Source organism: Dermacentor silvarum, chromosome 2, assembly GCF_013339745.2.
Source record: "Dermacentor silvarum isolate Dsil-2018 chromosome 2, BIME_Dsil_1.4, whole genome shotgun sequence".
Lineage (NCBI taxonomy): Eukaryota > Metazoa > Arthropoda > Arachnida > Ixodida > Ixodidae > Dermacentor > Dermacentor silvarum.
The window spans coordinates 125,142,109-125,163,506 of record NC_051155.1 but is presented as its reverse complement, the minus strand read 5'-3'; the positions used below and the strand labels follow the sequence as shown (position 1 = coordinate 125,163,506).

At 49.4% G+C, this 21,398-nt stretch overlaps 1 protein-coding gene across 2 annotated transcripts in view; it reads left to right on the top strand.

Annotated features, from left to right (window-relative positions):
- Positions 1 to 21,398, top strand: part of LOC119440360 (uncharacterized) — a 143,692-nt gene that overhangs the window by 41,651 nt on the left and 80,643 nt on the right. Inside the window, exon 1 of one of the 2 annotated variants that reach the window (XM_049661586.1) lies at positions 13,224 to 13,417. The exons of the other annotated variant lie outside the window; for it this stretch is intronic. Coding sequence (XP_049517543.1) covers positions 13,261 to 13,417 — 157 coding nt within the window. The 5' untranslated portion in view covers positions 13,224 to 13,260. Of the gene's footprint in view, positions 1 to 13,223; positions 13,418 to 21,398 lie in introns of those variants that run through there. 2 annotated transcript variants of the gene reach the window in all.

Sequence of the window (21,398 nt, the reverse complement as noted above, 5' to 3'; positions counted from 1 at the left end):
TTCATCAGATATACAGTCGAATATTTTTCAGGTATCGCGGGTCGCTGAGATGCACCATGGTTAGGTATATTCGGCGGTTCCACACTTGGACGTTTAGGCCTGTGTAGTGCATTTGGTGAAGTCATGCGATAGCTGTTTGGCTGTCTGATGGCAAGGTTTCCACGCTGACTACCGCATGATGTGGTTTCTACAACAATGTATTTTAGACAGCAAAGAATGTCTTCTGCAGTCTTGATCTGTCGGGCCTGTAGTTGTGTTCGACACTCTCTACTCATACCAAGCAACCTAAGAGGTACGACTGATGTTTCCGGTAAACTGGGATCGGCGAGTTCAACTAGTCTCTTTTTTTTTCAAAATAGTAGTCACGGAGACTGCCACTATTGTGCATATATGTTATTGCCTTATACCATTATTTAACTACATTTACAGCAAAACAGGACAGCAGGCTCTTCTTCCGTTCACTCCACTTCTCGCTAACATGTTCCACAATCCGAATGTCGTACCACTTCCTTGCAGTACCGTATAGAAAGAAGCGTAAGTTAAATATCTTGTCTTTGTCAGTCACCCACTGGTTCTGCACACAAGCGTACTCCTAAAAGTCCAGCCACGAAGTTGGAACTGCTGATGTGCCATCGAACATGTCTGGTTTTACGGTGTCACCTCGCTGATAATTCTTGTGCTGCATCGCTTGTTCCATAGCAGACATCAATTGCGTCTGGGTTTCTAACTGTTCGCGTTGAGTCTGGATGAGCTGCAGAATGACTGTGGTGAAGTCTGGTTGACGATCTATAGCACCTTTTAGGCGAGCTGGTTGGAAGGGCTTAATGTACTCTTCCATCTTGACAAAAATTTTCACAGTACCTTGCTCAAGAAGTCCGGCCACAGTTGTACCCGACTTGGTCGCGACCCAAGCAAGGAATTCCGTTGAGCTGGCTCAAGGTTCCAAGCTGACTGGCCCTTCTCCATGGATCTGGTAGCTCTGGACGTATCCGCATCCATCATGGTGTCGGCTGGTGCCATTCTGAACCCACGTCAGCTTCAGGTTGTAGCGGCTGTGCCAAAAATGCAAGGAAATAATAATGAGGCGGTCTGTTTATGATGATGATGATGATGATGATGATGATGCTGCACCTCTGTCATGGCTCTCCCCCACTAATGGGGATAGGCCAAGAATCGGGCGGCAGTGGGTATGCTAAAGAAAATTCATATTTGAAAAAAAGAAAACGAGAAACGCCAAGTAAAAGGCCAAGTAAAAGGCAGATGTCGCAATAACTAGATTACCATGCGAGCGAGCAGTCAGACTAACTGAAAATGTGAAAGTGAAAAGCTGTTACAATATGAACAAAACAATTTGGAGAAACTAATTTAGGTGATATGAATGCATCTGTTATGCAGAATGCAAATACAATAATTAGCAGGGCAATCGTTTTGTTTCAGTTAAAAAATTAAATACTGCGCAACACACGTCTCTGTGACTATAGCCTAGTGCTGAGGGCCCAAATGATAACAATACTGGTATGTTTAGTCCACCATTTTAATAAACTTCTTCTTCATCCGTGCCCCCAGCCCCAGTCTCGGTCGTCTTCTTCCTTATCTTCAGGGAGGTTCCACTTCAGGCTCTTCACAATAGATAGATAGATAGATAGATAGATAGATAGATAGATAGATGGATAGATAGATAGATAGATAGATACTCTCAAAGTAGCAAATGTTCGCCAAGAAATGTTTCGCATTTAGTATTTGTTTACTCCCAGTGTACATATTGTCTATAGACAAAAGTTGATAACGTGCATGTTCATATTTGTCTATTCCCAGTGTATAACCTGCCGCTAAAGAAAAATTATGCAATTATCTATTTTTAGTCGATTTTCGGTCTATAGGCTATATATATATATATATATATATATATATATATATATCCAAAGAACTTTCAGTTGTTTATAGGATAGGATAGGATAGGAATAAACTATATTTGTCCAGCGGTTAAGGCTGTTGGTGCCCGGGGCTAGGCTGCCAGGGGTCCATCGCCGGAGAAAAATCTTTCGAGGTCCTCGGCAATGGCCCTGGCCCGCTGGACGGCCCACTCCTGGTCCTCGGGTGCCTCGCTGAGGAGGGTGGCTTGCCATCTCTCAGCGAGGCGCCCCGCTTCAGAAGGTCCTGCTGTTATCTTCCCCCTTCCTCTTGGTCCTTCTTCTTCAGGGCGTTGACATTCCCAAAGTATATGGGCCATATCAGCCCGTTCGTGCTCGCACCACGGGCAGCCGGGCGACGGGTGCAGCGCGGGCCACAGGCGGTGCAGGTGATAGGGGTTGGTGAAAGTGCCCGTCTGCAACCGCCTCAGGTCGACTGCCTGGGACCTGTCCAGCCGCCCGTGGGGTTGTGGATATGTCATACGTTCTTTCCTATAGTGTGCAAGAACCTCTCGGTACGAGGCCGGAAACTCCTCGATATCACAGTCGGCGTCCCCGTGGCCCCCAGCTCCGACCGCCGCGATTTGGGCTGTGTTGATAATTCCTCCGGTGGGGTCCCGCACAACTACGGCGGCTGCCCTCTGGGTGATCGCGTCGCGGCGGGTAAGTTGCCTCGCGACGAGATGGGCACGCTCGTTGTGGTTGGGCCGGATGCCGGTGTGTTTTCGGCCGTTAGTATTGTTGTTGTTGCGGCTGTTGTCTTCTTTAGTACCAAGCTCCCCGACGTGCGCGGGGAACCATTTGAGGGACTTGATCGTAATCCTGCCGGACACGAAGTCTCCGGCTCTGGCGTTGAGCATGCGCGCCACATCCGCGGACACCCAACCTTTGGTGTAGTTCCGGATCGCTGATTTGGAGTCGCTTATTATCAGGCTATCCTCCGTACCTCCGTGGAGTACCGCGACGGCTATGGCCATCTCCTCCGCTGCTTCGGCCGACGGCAGCCTAGCTGATGCCGTGACTCGGATCCTTCCCTTCGTATCTACGACCGCCATAGAGAAGGCGGGCTCCGCCGCCGTCGGCCGGCCGGCCGTGTCGTTGATGTTGCTGCTGTTGCTGCTGCCGTTTTTGCCGTAGTAGTAGTAGAGATGGTGGTGTTGGCATCCCCGGTTCGTCTCGCACATTTCGTTGTAGTGGCGATGGTGGTCGTCGTCCCTCGTCGCCATCAACGTCACCGGCGGGCCGCGGGTACCTGGCTGCATCGACAAACAGGACGCCTTCTCGTCTTCCGTGCTCCTCGAGGATTGCTACCGCCCGTCGTTTACGTCTTTGCACGTCATGCACCGGGTGCATGTTCTTCGGCATGTTTTTCGTCTGTATGGCGTCCCTGACCTCCGGTAGCAGTGTTTCCTTCAGTCCCCGCGCCTCATGATATTGAATCCCGAGCAGGTCGAGGATTCGTCTTCCCGTTTTGGTGCCCGACAGCCTCTCCAGCTGCGCTATTCTCTGCGCCTCGGCGACCTCCTCGAGCGTGTTGTGTACGCCCAGCTCGAGGAGCCTGTGAGTTGGCGTGTACTGGGGTACCCCCAGGGCGGTCTTGAACGCCCTGCGGATCGCCACGTTCAGCTTGTCGGTTTCGCTCCTGTTCCAGTCGGCATACGCGGCGACGTACGATATATGGCTCAGCGCGTACGCCTGTATCAGCCTCGTCACGTTGTGTTCTTTCATTCCTTTCCTCTTGTTCGCGACTCGCCGCACGAGGTGCGTGGCGGCGGCTACTTTCTTCTGCAGTCGGGAAACCAGCTCGCGGTTGGCACCGTTCTCTTCCAGCCACAGGCCGAGCACTCGCAACTTGGACACCGTCGGTATTCGGGTCCCCTCCCTCGTCGTGACGTGGACGCCCAAACGACGGGCGTCGAGCACGCCCTGCGGGAGGGGTCCTTTCTTGCGCGGTCTGTGGAGTAGGATCTCTGACTTGTCGGGTGAGCAGACGAGTCCCGTGTCTTCAAGGTGCCGCTCCACCTCCCGGACGGCCCGCTGCAGTCGGTCTTGCATTTCGCCAACGCTCGTGTTCTCCGTGGTCCACACTGTCACATCATCTGCGTAGATCGTATGATTGATACCCTCTATCGCGTCGAGACGCTCCGGCAGGCCGATCATGACGAGGTTGAAAAGCATGGGGGAGAGTGCGGAGCCCTGCGGCGTTCCCGCACCGCCCATTGGGACCGTTCGCGGCGTGGCCCCGTCGATCTTGACCGTCACCTCGCGTTCATTCAGGAAGCTGCAGACATATCGGTGAAACCTCGCCCCGAGATCGAGTCGGCTGATCTTGTCCAATATGGCCATGTGCTTCACAGTGTCGAAGGCGCTCTTGAGGTCTAGCCCGAGCAAGGCGCGTACGTGAGTGCTCGGAGCGTTCACTACCTGTTCTTTGATTTGCAGCATGGCATCCTGCGTGGAAAGTCCCTTCCGGAGACCGATGATGTGGGTGCCGAAGGCGTCCTGCTTTTTGAGGAGCGTCGTCACCCTGTTGAGGCAGGCATGCTCCATCACTTTCCCCACGCAGGACGTGAGGGAGATCGGCCTCATGTTTCGGACCTCTAGCGGTTTGCCTGGCTTCGGTATTAGTATAACGTCCGCGGACTTCCACTCTTGCGGAATACGGCCCTCCTTCCAGCACGAGTTGATGTACTCGCAGAGCTTCTCGATGGCGTCGTCGTTCAGGTTCCTCAAGATTTTGTTGGTGATCCTGTCAGGACCTGGCGCCGATTTGGTCTTCAATAGCTGGAGGACCGCTCTAATTTCCTGCACGGAAAAGTCAGCGTCAAGCTCCTCGTTGGGAGCCCCGCGGTATTCGGGGTGACTCTTCCCTTCGGTCGAGTGAGGTGCGTCTGCACGATCTCCTCCACGAATGCTTCAGGGTCGTCCTTGTACTTGTGTCGCAGCTTGGCCATCTCTGTACGGGTCGCCGTTCTGGTGCTTCCCGGGTCGAGCAGGTGCCTGAGAATCTTCCAGGTGCGTCCCGCGCTCATGTTGCCGTTCATCGTGTCACACAGCTCCTGCCATTCTTGCTCGCACAGGCGGCCGCAATGCGTCTCGATCTCCCGGTTGATTTCGGCGATCTTCTTGCGTATCTTCCTGTTGAGTTTTTGCTTACTCGCTCTCCGTTGCATGGATTTCTTGGCCGCAACGAGATGTGCCAGCCGGCTGTCCACTCTGGACGGTTGGGGAGCGTCGTCGTCCCCAGCTCCGCGGGATCTATCTCCTACTTCTTTGGGGGATTCTTGTCGCCAGTCCGTCCATTCAATCTCATCGGTGGCTTTCGCTACGTCCGCGAGTAGTTCTCTGCACCATTCGCTGATGTCTTCAATCGGGCCCTCCTTCTTGTCTCGTTCTCTATTTTTCCGGAATCTATCCCAGTCCACGATTCTTGCCTTTCGGCAGACGTCCTCCTCACTTTCATTCTCTCCCACGGTCACACACAGGATTCTGTGGTCACTCCCCAGGTCCTCGAAAGAGTTCGACCAAGTGACCGCGTCCGCGCCCGACCAGACAGAGAGGTCGGGGGATGTGTCGCGGCACACTCCCTGTCCGATCCTGGTGTGCGAAGCCGGCTCGTTGAGTACGGTCAGGCCGAGCTCGTCCATCAGTCCGGCTAACCTCTTCCCTTTCGGCGAGTCAGCTCCGTATCCCCATTGCGTGTGCGGCGCGTTGAAGTCTCCACATATGAGCAAGGGATTGGAGGTGGCCTTGGACATCGCTTCGCGAAAGAGGGCGTCGAAAGTGTGAGTGCGGTTTCTTTGCGAGGGGGAGCTATATACGTTGAGCACGAAGAGGCCGGTCTTCTTTCTTCCACTACTCTGAACGACTTCGATCAGGACGTGGTCTATGTCCGACTCTTCGTGGAGCACGAGTTCGTGTTCGATGAAGGCCGTCCCACGCTTAACCAGGGTGCACACCTTGACGTCCCTCCCCATGCATTCGTAGGGGGTACAACACGTAACATAGCCCGGAAGCTGGGGCCGGTCGAAAGGTTCTTGCAAGGCAATGACGACAGGAAGTTTGTTATTTGAAAGCGTTTTCATGTATTGCACCATTGTTGCTTTTTTGTTTTTGAAGCCCCTGCAGTTCCACTGCCAGACAATGCGTCTGTTGTCGGACTTGCGGGACACAGCCATGATTGTTATGCAGAGGTGTTGGGGGGACACAACTGTCCGTGCATCCCTCCTTCCCCGGTGCGGGTGGTGTTGGCGTTGTTGCCGCTGGTGAGGATGGCCGGTACATTTATCGCTTGTGGTGACGGTACCCCGGCCCTTCCGGGCAGGTGGTGGTGATGTTGCTGATGCTGCAGCTGCATCGTCCCGCGTTCCAGATCTTCGATTCGTTTATTCATGGCCGCGAGTTGGGTGTTGACCGCTGCGTACTGCGCGTTCCGTCCCGCGTCGGATTCGTTCAGCCTCGTGAGGAGCATGTCAAACATTCGCTCCGTCTTGTCCGTCAGTTTGTTCACCATCTCTTCGATCGCGTCTATCTTTCTGGCTCCTGACCTGGGTCTCTTCGGTGCTTGTGCGTGGATCACAGCGTCTTCCGTAGGAGGCGCGTCGCTCGTGCCCTTGCGCTTGGAGCCCGCCGTCGCCGGTGCTTCTTCGCCGCAACAGGTGTCCATCTCCCCGACTTCGCCTTCTGTCGCGGTCACACCGCCTCGCTCGGCGGCCTCGCGGGAGGTGGATGAGGAGATCCTCTCATGAGAGGATCCTTTCATGTTCTTCAATATTTCGTCCAGCGTCTGCTGTAGCTCGTCGATTTTCCTCGCTGATTGTTCGTTCTGCTTTCTGGCCCTGCCCAGCTCTTCTCGAAGTTCTCTCTCTAGAGTCTAGAACTTCCCTCGAAAGACTGAAATTTCTCTTTCTTGTCATTCAGGATCTCGTTAGCATAAATAAAAACGAATACTTTATCATCCAACCTGACACCTATTTCAGACACAGGCACAGTATGTACATTCCCCCTCCCTCTGTCTTTATTGATTCTTTTAAATTTAGTTTTTTCCCTAGGGCTATCAATGAATGGAACGGGCTACCAGACACTATAGTCAAACTATCATCAATTGGTGAATTTCAGGAAAAGGTTAAGTCTATATATTTTACATAATTTGTCCCCTGTGGCCTTAATTTGTTTATGAGCATACCTGTGTAGTGGTTTCCTAGAAAGTGTTCATCCGTCAGAATATTTGTTGAACTATGAAGACAGTAATACAAGTGTAATGTTGTGATCCATACCGCATGTTACTTTTGCCAAGTAACATGATGTTCCACTACCTGCCAAGGAATGTACCGCTTTCTCTGTTCTTTCTGTACTTTCCACTCCTGTAATGACCCATTGTGGGTTGACAGTATTAATAAATAAAAAATAAAATAAATAAAGTTCCTTGTTTTCTCGTTCCATTTTCTCCATCCTCGCCGCCAGGAGGCGATCGGGGGCTCCTCTCGTACTGCCACTGGCGGGGGTGCTCTCTACACAGTATCCATTTCTCCCCGCGACTATGTCGGACCAGGTGACTTTGCGCGGCCCTGTCTGTGTCTCGCCCTGTGTGGGCCGCACGCCGTCTGGCAGGGGGCGGTTTCGGTTCCGGTTGCCGCTTCCACTCCGACTCCGGCTTCGACTTCTGCTTTTACGTCTGTTATGACTTCGTCTCCGTCTTCTTATCGGCGTGAGGGATCTGGATCTCGAGTTGTTCAGTTGTTTATCTCCTTAGCCAATTCTTTGTTTATAGAATGTCTGCAGACAAAAGCTGTTAGGATGACCAATACGACTTTCTCATTGAATTACACACGCCTTAGTTATTATTTTATCAGCTCATTAGGTTTTAATTTAATGGCATGCCCGTAGAGGTTCATCGAAGATTGTACTGGTTTTAAACATATATCATCTGGTGTACCCCAACCTGATATGGTGCACCCCTAAAAAAGCCTAGGGAGAGACGGTAGCAATGGTCATGTTTACTTGAGCGAACAGCACGCATACCGATTGTGGTAAGGTGGGATATGAACTGAGAGTAGCCGACACTGTAAAAGTCTTGTTGCTTCAGGTTTACTTGCCGTCTATACATTGACTATAGAGAAAAGCCGTTAATCTCAAACGAAGTTGGGGACTCTGTAATGAAAGCGGAGATACCAGTGGATAATGCGGACCTAGGTTAGATAATATATTCGCCAGGAAAGGGCTATCGTGCATACAGCATTCGCTTTGCTTCTCGGCGTTGGTGATGATTAAGGCATATCATCTACGCTTCATATCGGCCTCACAAGACGGTTTCATACTATCATGTGTATTGAGGAAGACATTTCTTGCTGCCATTACCATTTCAGTAGTTGCGGTTCACCTGATGCTTCCTGTCACGCGAGCGGTGCTCATGGACTACGCCACATTCAACGCCAAGGTGGCTTCGTCCTGTTTTAACGAATCGTTGGCGCACTCGGAATCAGCCCCGGCTCAAACCCTGGATGCCTTCACGTCACTGGTGCGCAAACTTGAGGCCGCCCACCCAACCTTGGACGTTGCTGACATGGCAGCCATGCTGCTGACACGGTATGTGTACGCACAAGTGTCGTTACTTAAATAATAGTGAAACGTTTTTCTTCGCCTACTGCGTTAGACAATGCCGGGAATAAAACCTACGTGTAACGCTTGTTGTAGGGCATGTGGTCCTTTTATTTTCTTGTGATTGGTTTTTCATGGAATGCTCAATTTATTTATAATGTCAAATCTCGTCAGTTCCATTAACTAGCTCCTTGGCAACCCAATGAATAGTGAGAGGTTGAAAGCACAGTATGTGTATGTCGAAAACCCGTTAGTGCAGCCTTCATCCAGCTTAACTATTCGAGTTGTATACGCAATTAGCGCTGACACTCAAATAATACACATACACGAAGCGCAGTGAACCCTGAGCCGATATTTCTTTTAAGTGTAACTAGGGTGTTTGTTGTCATGTTCATCACGAGAGGTACGTCCTTGTGGTTGTGGCTATGCGACCTTGCTGAAGAATTCAGATGCAAGAAGGTAATGTGTAGTATAGAAGAAACGTAATTCGTTCGCGATATACGATCGACAAGGATGCGCCAGTTACAGTGGTAAAGGACACCTAAAGAACGTTACTATCGAATTTTTTACTGATGTTTCAGACATCAAGTGCACCATAGAGACATAGCACAGCTCAAGCACATTTTTCCGTGACACAATAACCAACATGGAAGCACTGCATATTTAGACTGCCTGCATAAATATGCCGATTTTATTTCGAGTAAATTGGCCTATAGGTGACGGGAACCGCGATACTTTTCTTGTAGATATGAGCAGTGATTCGAAGCTTCTGCCTCACCATCTGATGCATAACACGTGATTTCTACGCGCATTGTGTACGCAGCTTCTCGATCGACTTTGTGGACCACCAGCGTCTGGCAAACGGCGGCGAGCGGTTTCTGGTTGACTCGGCGCGGGAGTTGAAGGCGGCCATCTTGGAGGCCATGTTGCGCAATGCACAGCCCCAGCAGCCTTTCAACGAGGCCAGCCTAAGTGAAGGAGAAAAGTGCGCCCTCTTCCACATGCTTTCACACACCTTCAACACTGGGCCTCCACCGCGGAACGGAAGCGCGCTTCTGAAGAAGTGAGAGCACTCGGACACTTTGCAGATAGGTTATCAGTACAAAAGCGAAAAAGAAAATTAAGTACGTAAGTGGATGCACTGTCTTAAGCTACAGACTATGCCTCTCTTAGTTCCCGGCTAGTGAGTACCGTAGTCAGCGAGCAGACATGCTAATTATCAAGGATGGAGGCTTGTCCAGGATCGCAAACTACGCAGACCTTGAAGGATGCGAGTGTGCTGCTGAACAAATGAAGCGTAGGGGTGGACACGCTCCTTCGGGACACGCGGCCTGGCAGTCTAACGCTGATGGTGTATGGAGTGCACATGTGCTGAAGTCAGTAAAGGCCAGAGCAATGACACCTGCTTCTGCTATAAATGCAGGGGTGTCATGATCATTCGCATGGCACCTGTACTGCCCGTGGCAACTAGACTCATGGCATCGTGCTGGTGGGGGTCGCGCGCTGCATCTGTATAACGAATGGGTACATCGCTGTTCTCGCCTGCAAACACCCGAATTAGGTCCTGAGCTCGAGCAAATACATCCGCAGCCTTCGTGTCGGGCAGGGTGCATGTGTTTGGTAAACGGGGCTACTCGGATGGTGTCATGTGCTTGTGCGGGGACAAAACCCCAGCGAAAAGCTTTCTTCTTGAATAAGCAAATAATTTAGCGGAAATGTGTACTGTGTGGATGAAGCTTCATAAAAGTTTGAAATTGTCATCCAATGGAGAGCAGTGAGAAATTCAGGAGGAAATCAATGCACGTGTTTGTCAGAAAGAATGCTTCACGATTGAAGAAAAAAATGGAGGACGCTTAAGCTTCGTCTTTAAGAGTAGAACGCGACAGCGTTTCGGGACCCGTTCGCATCACATCGTTCGCAACCGGCAAGGAGGCTTCGTTCACTGTAAAACAGAAGGTGGGAAAGCCAGCTTACAAAGACCAAGCTCACACCGATCTCCTTAAAGTCGGCTTCACTTTTAAACAGAAATGCATTGCTGAGAAAACGTTTTTCCAGGGGCAATATAAGTCGTCTTTTATTAAAATGTGAAAGCCCTAGGACCTTTTTTCATTATTTGGCCGGCGAAGGCATTTGGCCGGCGAAGTCCCAATGTGACCTGCCGTAGGGAGCCTACATGCAACGGTTAAAACGCCGCTGCATGTAGGCTCCCTAACCTGCCGTAGGGAGCCTAGATGCAAGCGTTGTTTTAGGGTGGTGACAACCTTTGTAAGGGTACCTGCCGCATCCAGCTAAATTGGCGGGTAAAATTTTCCGCCAAATATAGCATGTGGGAATCAAAATGGCGAAAAGACCAGCCGCCAGACCACATTTCCCGCACCCGTTGGTGCCGTGAAACTAATTCAATTTTTAAAATAAACTTTGGCCTCAGCAGCCAGAGACCCATGCATGTCTGAGAGCAGTGCGTGGCACGTCTACATTTTAGTTAAACAGGCTTGTAAGCACAGTTTTTATTACAACACACTTCGAAAAACACCCTTTATATAGTGTGTACAAGTGAAAGGCAACGAAAATGTTTAATGCAGTTCACATTCTTGGCTTGAGAAAATACTACCATGAGCACGCCATCGTGCCTTATAACTTATTGCTTCGTATGCTATGAAAAAAAAAATAAGTTTGATGTGCTAAAGTGAAAGAAAAGTCAACTAGTATATTACAGATGTATGCAGGTTTCGTGTGCGCATTGGTGCAGAACTAAATTAAAGAAGTTTATTAGATCGCGTGCCAAAATGGGTACACCAGAGCGTGACAAAAAGAATGCAGGGTGTTTCGCGACTTCTAGCGAAATTGGGAATCAAAATGGCTACTCCCCAAATTTGGCGGTAAATAGCGCTCAAAATTTTGGAGTTGTCACCACCCTAAAACAGCGCTTGCATGTAGGCTCCTAACCTGCCGAGGATGCCGGCGCCATCTGGATAAGATTTTCGTAAGTAAGCTACCCGAGTGAGCCCGTGTTCTTATGGTAGAAATGCTGGCAAAAGAAGTTTCTGTTTGAGTTTCCTCGTAACAGCATTATGTTTTCCCGTACATTAAAATAACAGTCCGACGCTACCATGTCTGTAGGCTGTGCGTAAGTTGTACTTTGCCATTTTTCTGACGGATTTCCCTGTGAGAAATTCAATTTTTGTTCCCCAAAACCCTGCACCACAACGAAGGGCCTGCGCGGTCGGGTGGCTCAGATTTCTCACAATAAAATCCGTCAAAAAAATTTATTATACGACGTTGGCCTCGCCGTCACATTGTTCACCAATCGACGTCAGATTGTAGTTTGAATGTACGAGAAAACCTAATTCTGCTATGAGGAAACTCAAACCTAGAGCCGCGCCTATCAGACCTACAGCTGCGCGTTGTGATGCGAACGGGTCCCGATAACGCTATCGCGTTGTACTCTTAAAGGCGAAGCTTAAGCGTCCTCCAATTTTTCTCCTGAATGAACACCTTACGAATGCGGTGGTTGCAGATAATTTTTTCCGCCACGGACGACGCCGACGCCAGATTTTCTGCGACACGGGGCCCTTAATAGATTCGACAATGCCTGGAGATCGAGCCCGGTACCTACGCCTTTCTGGCGAGGTCGCTTTCCAGTCTCAGCTAACGAGGAGGTTAACAGGTGGTAGCGCGAGGCCGAATTGATCGACTACTCGAAGTGCAGGAACACTGCATAAGCAAATTAGACTTGCCGACTTACCTCCACGGAGACGTTACCTTACTACGGTCATCCGAGCTGTGGCTTACATTGAACGCCGGGAATTGTCTTCAGCATGCCTTCTTGAAGATTCAAGAAGCAGCTAGCTGGTATGAATATTTTGCGAATGACTTCTGCGCGTGACGTCCATTATCATATACTCACTACAATATAATTTTCGACTCGAAGCATAGTGAGAGAGCCTTGCGTGTGCTGAAGATATCTCCGTTACAAGTTACTGAGTCACAACTGAATATCTAAGCGAATTTTACCACCGACCGGGATACAAATATGACTTAGATGGGGAAGGTTACATTTACTTGCCTCTTTATTACTCTACAATGTGTCTTGAGGATATGGGGGCAAAAGCACAAATGCTGTGTATACCAGCACTATACTGCGGCGTTGGTCTTTCTCGCGCGAACACGCTTACCCTTTAATTCACCTCTCCACACGCAGGCGGAGATTGCTTAGCTACTGACTGGTTGTGCTGTTGAGACCGCGGCTTTCGTTCCCAGCCGCAGCGCCCACATTAGGATGCAGAAAAATTTTCGGAATTTTAAGCTGAAGTAGTGCTTTGGGTTCATGTTAAAGAACCCCAGGCGGGGCAAAATTAATCCGTACCGGTCCTACATACGACATCCGTCATAGCTCACTGTTGAGCTATCGGACGTTAAACCTCACAGTTTCAATGTACAGTCATCCTACAAGAGAGGCTGCGGTGCTCCTCGAATGGGAGATGTCGTCAAAAACCCCGCCAGCGAGATTGGGCGCGCGCTCGTTCACGCCGTATTGGACGACTGCGCGCCGTGGCTCAATTTGCTGCGGCGGAATGGCGCGACCGCGAGCACATTGTCTCGATTTCTCTGACTTTTTTTCACAGGCCGACTGCGCGAACTGGCACTGCATAATTTTGTTTTTCCACGAAGGGTGATTAACCCCGAGCGCGACGCTCAAACACCATGCAGCGTGCAGGAGCAAGGCGTCGTCGATGTGGCCCACAACGCGACCATGAGCATCGCCCTGGGTCACGTGCTCAAGGGCTTGGTGGCCAGCAAGTACGCGCAGCGGGACACGGCCGAGAACGTGCTGCGCACGCTGAAGCCCTACGGACACGTGGACCAGGGTCACGCCGTGGTAGACCACGTGTACGGACCCACGGTGGCCGGTGGGTGCAGTTTACACCTTTGGGACATAGAGGGAGCTAAAGGATGACCGCGCATCAACACAATGTGCGCCAAACAAGAGTTAGGTTTCATATTTCCCACAATTTATTTTACCGTGCATTTCATACACGTACAGCAAGGAAGTTATAAATACATACGGCAAGAAGAAACAACACATGCGCTATTATTTAGGTATGCCTTGTGTAACTGTATAGTATGCTCATCTAGCGCACACTGTCTGCGGACGCGAAGAAATAACTCATCATCGTTCACATTTATCTTCGTAGCCTGCATGCGTTCACGAACTTTATCGTTGTTGAAAGTTGTTTTCATGGAGTCGTTCTATCATGAGATCTTTACACAATTTTGTTAAAAAGAAAAGGAAGAAAGAAAGGCCGCAGAGATCACCGATTCCTGGAACTCTGAACTAATTTTCTGCAACAAAAGGAGGCTGTCACAGAGGTTACCGGTATCTCGTTGTTGTTGTCGTTGTTGTTGTTGTTGTTGTTGTTGTTGTTGTTGTTGTTGTTGTTGTTGTTGTTGTTGTTGTTGTTGTTGTTGTTGTTGTTGTTGTTGTTGTTGTTGTTGTTGTTGTTGTTTCCAGATTCCAGAACCCCTTCTTGGCGATGCGCCTTTTGTCATCCTCATCCACTGTGGGCGCCTCTTGTGGGCTCCGAAATACATGCACAGACGACGACGTCACTCTTAAGTGTACAAATTGCCAAGCGCGAATGATTCCCGATAGTTCAGTGCTTGGAGCGCCCGACCTCCAGCTGTACATTGCTGGAGGTTGCATGACTCTAGTGACTGTGGTGGGCGGAGTTCTTGTTTTGCTTTTCCATATGGTGAGGTTGGAGGTCAGAACGAAGAGGTGACCTGACAATTACGGCGATACAATATGATGACGGCGTAGTGCAAAGTACAGACAAACAGACGGACAAAGCAAACACCCTTTTCCCCGCTCTGAACTGCTGTCGCCACTGAAAAAAAAAAAAAACGCAGACCCGTTCTAATGAGGGACACGTTAAAAAGAAATCGAATAGGTGTAGAATATCTGGCCTTAGAAATATGGCTTTGTTTTCTTTTTTTATTGTACTCAAGCGCTGTATTAGTGGGCTTCTAATGCGACTATCCAAGGTTTCCTGATGCGTAATGATAATTCAGGCGGTCAGGATTCTTGCTTTTATCGGTGCTTTGAGGTTACTCTACGCAAAACGTCAGTTCACTGAATGACACAAGTAGCGAACAATCCTTAAGATGCCCTATAGAGATCGTGTGGTGGTGATTTATTCTCTATGCGTAAGACTGGGCATAAATGTGCGCTGCTCGGAATGATCAGTTGTTTTTTAGGCGAAATTAAACGCCATTACGTACCTGTGTACTTTGTCCAGCTGCTGTCTCTCGTAGCCACGTTCGAATACAGAGCCTGCATTCAAGTCCTGTTTTTAAACAGCGCCTTACATATAGGCTCCCTACGTTCGAAAAAAAAAATGCTATTCGCACAACATAAAGCTCCATTCTTTGTAAAAACCCGAAGGCCTATTCACAAATGCTAAAGAGGGTATGAGTGGGTGATAGCTTTCGCTAGAAATCCACCCTATAGTGCTAAGCGTGCAAGAAGGCGCAAGGCACAGCTTCCGTGGCAGCTCTTCATTGGTCGGTCAAACCTCAGTAAAACAGCGCTAACTGCCTTGACGAATAAGTAAGAAATAGGGCGGTAGGAGGTTGTCAATCACATGAAAGAAAAAGGGAAGAACAGTTTCACCCGTAAGGCGAAGCATTGACAACGATAGCGAAGGTTTAGTGTTGCGCTTGTACTCCTCGGATGGTGTTTTAACTGCACGCGGGCGCGACATGTTGGCTGGGATGCAGCACGCAACGCAACTCCTAGCGGACAGAGGGAACAGCGTCCTGGAAGCTGCCAGGCGCCTTAGAACGCTTGCGTGAGGAGCGCCGCACCTAGGGAGCAAAACAGGGATAAGCCCAGCACCGTCCACCATCAACAACGGTGAGAATACGACCGACAAACGCATTCAAGACGCCCAAGAAGGATGGACCACGGTTGTGTCCATCAGGGAAAGAAAAATGCAACGGAGAGAACGTGCGCAGGAGCACCAGAAGAACGACTCTCCGAAGAACGCAGACAAGCCAAAGTTTCGCCCGAGACGCAACGGGAAGAAACTACCACCCTTACCAAAGGACGATTTCAAGGTGATTGTGAGACCGCATCAAGGACTCCCACTTCGAGCAATTACAACTCCCGTGATGGCCCGTGCGATTATAGAGGCTTGCGATGAAAAGATCCAAGGTGAGCAGTTTCTGCTACGTATTAAGCCTGGATCGAACATTGTAATTGTCTCAACCCCAGAAAAGGAAGTCGCAAACACATTGCGCCAGATTACATCACTCAAGAGAAATGGAAAACCCCATGCGATGAAAACGTATGTAGCTCTGGGGGACGGAGCAGTTCGGGGGGTAATCCACGGACTCACCCCCCATACGCCATCAAACGTCCTTAAATCGAAAATCAGAGTGCGCACGCTAAATGTGGAAGTCGCTCACGCACGCATGCTGGGGAACACTAAGAGTGCCGTCATTGTATTTTTCGGAAACTTAGTACCAAGATATGTGTACTACGAGGGAGGCGAAATGGCCTGCTATCCGTTTCGAAATACAGTGCAAGTATGCAAAACATGTCAAAGGGTGGGTCACAGAACTGATGTGTGCCCACAACCGGAACTGTGTGTGTGTAGGATTTGTGGAACGGAAGATCCTGCAGACGGACATGAATGTAACCCGAAGTGTGCCTCATGTGGTGAAGCCCACCTAACGGGGGACCGAAGCTGCAGAAAGCGTCTAAAACAGGTTCGCCGACCAGAACCATCGTCAGGACGCCAAGCACGGATGCCATCAAAGGAACGTAGACTCAAGAGTAAACACAGGTGGTTCGAGTCGGAGGAAGAAGAGCAAGGGTATACTATGGAAGGATCCATTCCCTTCGACCAGGAAAATTTTCCGGAAGTACACCGTCAAGAAACCGGGCGGGGACCAGTGAAGTCCAAGCTGAAGAACGCAACACCTCAACACCCTCAGTCCAGGGAAACCATTGGCCAACCACAAATGGCGGCACCAAAGGTAAGCTGGGCACAAGTTGCAGCTCCCACTGCGCAACATCAGACCAATCACAAATCGGTAGCGGATCAGAAACTCATAGAAGAAAATCGATCACTAAAAGCCACTCTGGCAGAATTGAAGAAAGAGATGGCCGCCCTTAAGCAAACAATACACGGCCTCGCAAACAAAACAAAAGAAGCGTCTACAACACAGGTTCTTAAACCCATACCAACACCAGAAGAGCCCATGGGCAAGCAGCTGGAAACAATCGCACATCAAGTACAGATAATGTTCGCAGAATTCCATGCTCTAAAGAGACACGTAGACGACTCGCTAAGTTCCATCAAAGTAACCACACGAAAACGCATTAATGATAGCCCAGGAGCTCCTAGCCGTCGCCCTAAAGTGATAGAGACGACGGATAGTGATAGTACCATTCATGGCTAACACGACACATAGAAACACTGAAAACCTTGAGGTATGGCAGTGGAATTGCCGTACGTTACGTAACAAACATGCTGCCCTTGCCCAATATATACAGTCAGCGCCAGTCCTACCCGACATTATATGCCTACAAGAAATCGGGCAAATCACACAAAAACTAAAGGGATACGAGACATATTCCAATCCTGATTATCCAAGGGTCGCCACCTTTGCGAGAAAAGACCTGGCCCTCAGCGTCACGTATATGCCACAGCACGACACACAGCATCAAATACTAACGGTGTGGCCATGCAAAAGAAATAAAGCAAAGACGGTAATCGTAAATATATACAGTGCTCCTAGAGAGCGAGCACCATGCTTCGATACCCTAATAATTTATGCAATATCAGACATGGAGCGAAAAGACAAGCTGCTAGTGGTTGGTGACTTCAATGCACCACACTCCGCCTGGGGTTACAACAAAGACTCAGTGAAGGGAAAATCACTAGTCGAGACAAAAGATCGATACGGGCTAGAACTCATCACAATACCGGGTTGTTACACACGTTTAGGCAACAGTGTAGCGGCGGATACAACCCCAGATCTAGCTTTCTCGAGCCATCCAGGGGAGACCCGGTGGACAAATTTGGAGGAAAATTTGGCCAGTGACCATAACATTATCTCCATAGGTCTCAATTCCCCAAAAATCCGTCGCTCCCTAGGGAGGGCTTGCATTACAGACTGGACTGTATATCGACATAAACAAGAGCAGCTCATATTAACAGAAGATATTGAAACCTGGGTGGAACAAATACGCGAAACACACGGAAGAGCAACGAGGGAGATCGCTACAACATCGGATATAACAGCGGTAGACAGCCGCCTCATACATTTATGGGAAGCACGCAGAAGCCTGACGAGACGATGGAAAAGACAAAGATTGAATAGAAAGTTTAAAATACGCATAGCACAACTAACACAGGAGGCTAATGCTTGTGCACAAACACTAGAAAACAATAATTGGCACCAATTCTGTGAATCTCTACATGGAACCCTACACACAAAAAAGACATGGGCCATTTTGAGAAGCATGATAGATCCTGCAAATACAAAAACAGCGACGAACCGAGCTCTTCGATTACTTGAATGCGAATTTCGAGACGCTGACACACATCTCCTAGACACCCTAGAAGACATATATATAGGAGCAAAATCCACGCAAAATGATGATACGCCCACATATTCAGGAAGGAGCAATGAGGAGCTAGATGCCTCTATATCGGTGGCAGAGGTTTTCGCGGCAGCGCAAACTTTCAAGAAAAATACGGCACCTGGACTGGACAAAATAACAAACGCCATGATTCGCAATCTTAGCCTCAATGCTTTGACAGGGCTAACAGATCTCTTTAACAAACATTTATAGACTGAAGGAGGTCAAATCCCACAGGCATGGAGGCATGCAGAGATAATTCTAATACCGAAACCAGGGAAACCGAGGGACATAAAAAATCTCCGACCCATGTCCCTTACCTCATGTCTGGGTAAGCTTTTTGAAAAGGTTATACAGATGAGACTCACTAGGTACATAGAAAACAGCAACCTTTTCCCGGAAACTATGTTCGGCTTTAGACAGCATATGTCGGTACAGGACGTGTTTCTCCTGCTGAAAGGAGAAGTATTAAACCCAGAGAGAGGAAATGCAGACAGATTCATAGTGGCATTAGATATCAAAAAAGCTTTCGATACCATCTCGCACGAGAGCATTTTAACGGAACTATCGAACATGCACTGTGGACAGCGGACTTATGAATACATAAAATCCTTTCTAGACGAACGCACAGCCACGATAGGGCTAGGATCCACCCGCTCAGGCGTTCTACAGACCCCCAAAAGAGGAAAGCCGCAAGGTTCAATTCTTTCGCCGCTTCTCTTTAATATAGGGATGAAAGGGCTAGCAGTGAAACTACAACGGATCCCAAACTTAGGACATGCGATTTACGCGGACGACGTAACTCTCTGGACCGCAAAGGGATCTTTAGGGGAACGTCAGGAAACCCTCCAGAAGGCAATTAGCATTGTAGAGGAACATGTGGCAAAAGCTGGTATGAGTTGCGCCCCGGAGAAGTCCGAACTAATCCGAGTAAGAGCGCCTTATACACGAAAGGACGATAGACTTCCGATAAAGCTTGCTCTTGGAGGTCAAACAATAAAGAAGGTATCTAAAGCTCGTATACTCGGACTATGGATACAGGAAAATGGAGCAGTAGGGCACACGATCGCAAATCTCCGGAAAACCGTTAACAGTGTGTCTAGGATGATAAACAGAGTAGCAAGAAACAGAAAAGGCTTCAAGGAAGAAGAGACGATAAGGCTCGTGCAGGCATTTATCATAAGCCGTGTAACCTTCGGCCTTCCTTTCCAAAAAGTATCAAACTCAGAGGAAACTAAAATAAACGCCCTGATACGCACAGCTTATAAGGCGGCGCTTGGTCTACCGATCAGCAGTAGCACGACCTTTTTTGAAGCAATGGGTATTAGCAACACTTTTGAGGAACTCGTGGCTGCAACACTGATCGCACAACGAGAAAGGCTCAATGCCACGGAGCAAGGTCGAACACTTCTCCGTCGATTAGGTTATCCACTCAGACCGGCACATTGCAACGACCAAACAGAACTCCTCCCACCGGACATACGAGCTAAGATCTCGGTGTCCCCAATCCCTAAAAACATGAGCGAGAAATACCACAGACAACGGCGCCTTGCACGGGCCAGGACACTCGAACGCAGGTTCGGTAGAAATCCGGAGGTTTATTACACGGACGCGTGTAAACAAGATAGCAAAACTTTCACTGTGGTAGCCACAAACGCTCAAACTACTATTTCCGCAACAGTCAGGACTGAGTCAGTGGCCACAGCAGAGGCTACCGCGGTGGCTCTGGCTATACGTGACGCTGAAAATAGAGCACGTTCTGCTTTAATACTAACCGACTCGTAGTCGGCATGTCGCCTTTTCATGACAGGCACCCTGCCCAAACTCGCAATGAAAATCCTAGGACGAAATCTCACGGAACGCCACGCTATTACGTGGTGTCCGGCGCACGCCGGAGTGACGGGTAACGAGAGGGCGGACCGCCTCGCTCGAGAATATAGCATTCGAGTGACGGAACGCACTCTCGTAGAATCTCCGATCACAATAAAAGATATCTTGGAGGCACAGAGACGACGAAGGCAACGGTATAGCTTTCCAGACCCATCTTTGGACTCAGCGCAAATGCGGGACTGGCGCCGACTACAAACCCGTACATACCCACACCTAATCCTACTACACCACATACACCCCACCCGGTACCCCAACACTTGCCCTTGGTGCGGTGGGCGGCCATCTCTTGACCATATCACATGGTCGTGCCAGAATCGGCCACAAGAAATCCAATCACCCCTTTTGGGGCAAAACTCCAAAAGTAGGCAGTGGGAGGTGTGGCTAGCCAGCACGGTGCGGGAGGACCAACTGGCCCTTCTCGACCAAGCCCGGCGTGCCGCTATCGCCAGTGGGGCCCTGGACTGAGGGACCCACCCACTGGACCTGGATTTAATTTTTTTTAAATAAAAGTTATACTACTACTACTAGGGAGCCTACATGCAAGCGCTGTTTTTAAACAGCGCTTGCATGTAGGCTCTCTATAGCCGCACCTCGACGGTGCACCAGATGAGATCAGCGGGAAACCGTCGGCGTTGGTCGGCACACTACATGTGAAACATTCGATAACGTTAGCTTGGAGTGTACGGCCCATTCCTCACAGAGCAGTACATGCACACAGCAGCTCAGTACAGAGAGTGAGAGAGAGAACGCCAGTGTGCCTATAGTGTCGTGTGCACAACACTTCTGGCAGCCGCGGAAACGGAACGCTGCCCTGGCTCCGCCAGAAAGGCGATTGAGCTTATGACGTTGAAGGTTACGTCGACTTCGCTTCGTCGTTATTGCAGCCAAACGAACTCCGTGTCTCTTGGAGTCCTCTAACCGAGAGAGCTTCCTACAGTAATTATTTTAGGAAATTCTATGCTCTAGCCATGCCCATATAAGCCAAGCATGTGACACCCAGCGGGAAAGCCCGACAACGGCGGCGGCAGCGGTTGTGCCGACGGCGTTCTTGCGCCTCGAGTGTCCATATAATCGATATCGTAATAAACACGCCCAAAGAGGCAGAGATATTTTGTGAGTGTTATTATTTGAGCAGTGGCCATCAGACATTGGGCAATAGGTGCATACAATATTGGAATAACCGATATTTTCCAACTCCCTCATAAATTAAAATAAATTGCGTTATTCTCTAATAGGCACGTCGAAATTGTGCTTTTGAAGCAAGTTTTCAAGGCACGTGCTTCCACTTTGTATAGTATATACCGAGGCTATCATCACTTTTGAGATAACAGCCTGCAAGCACGAGT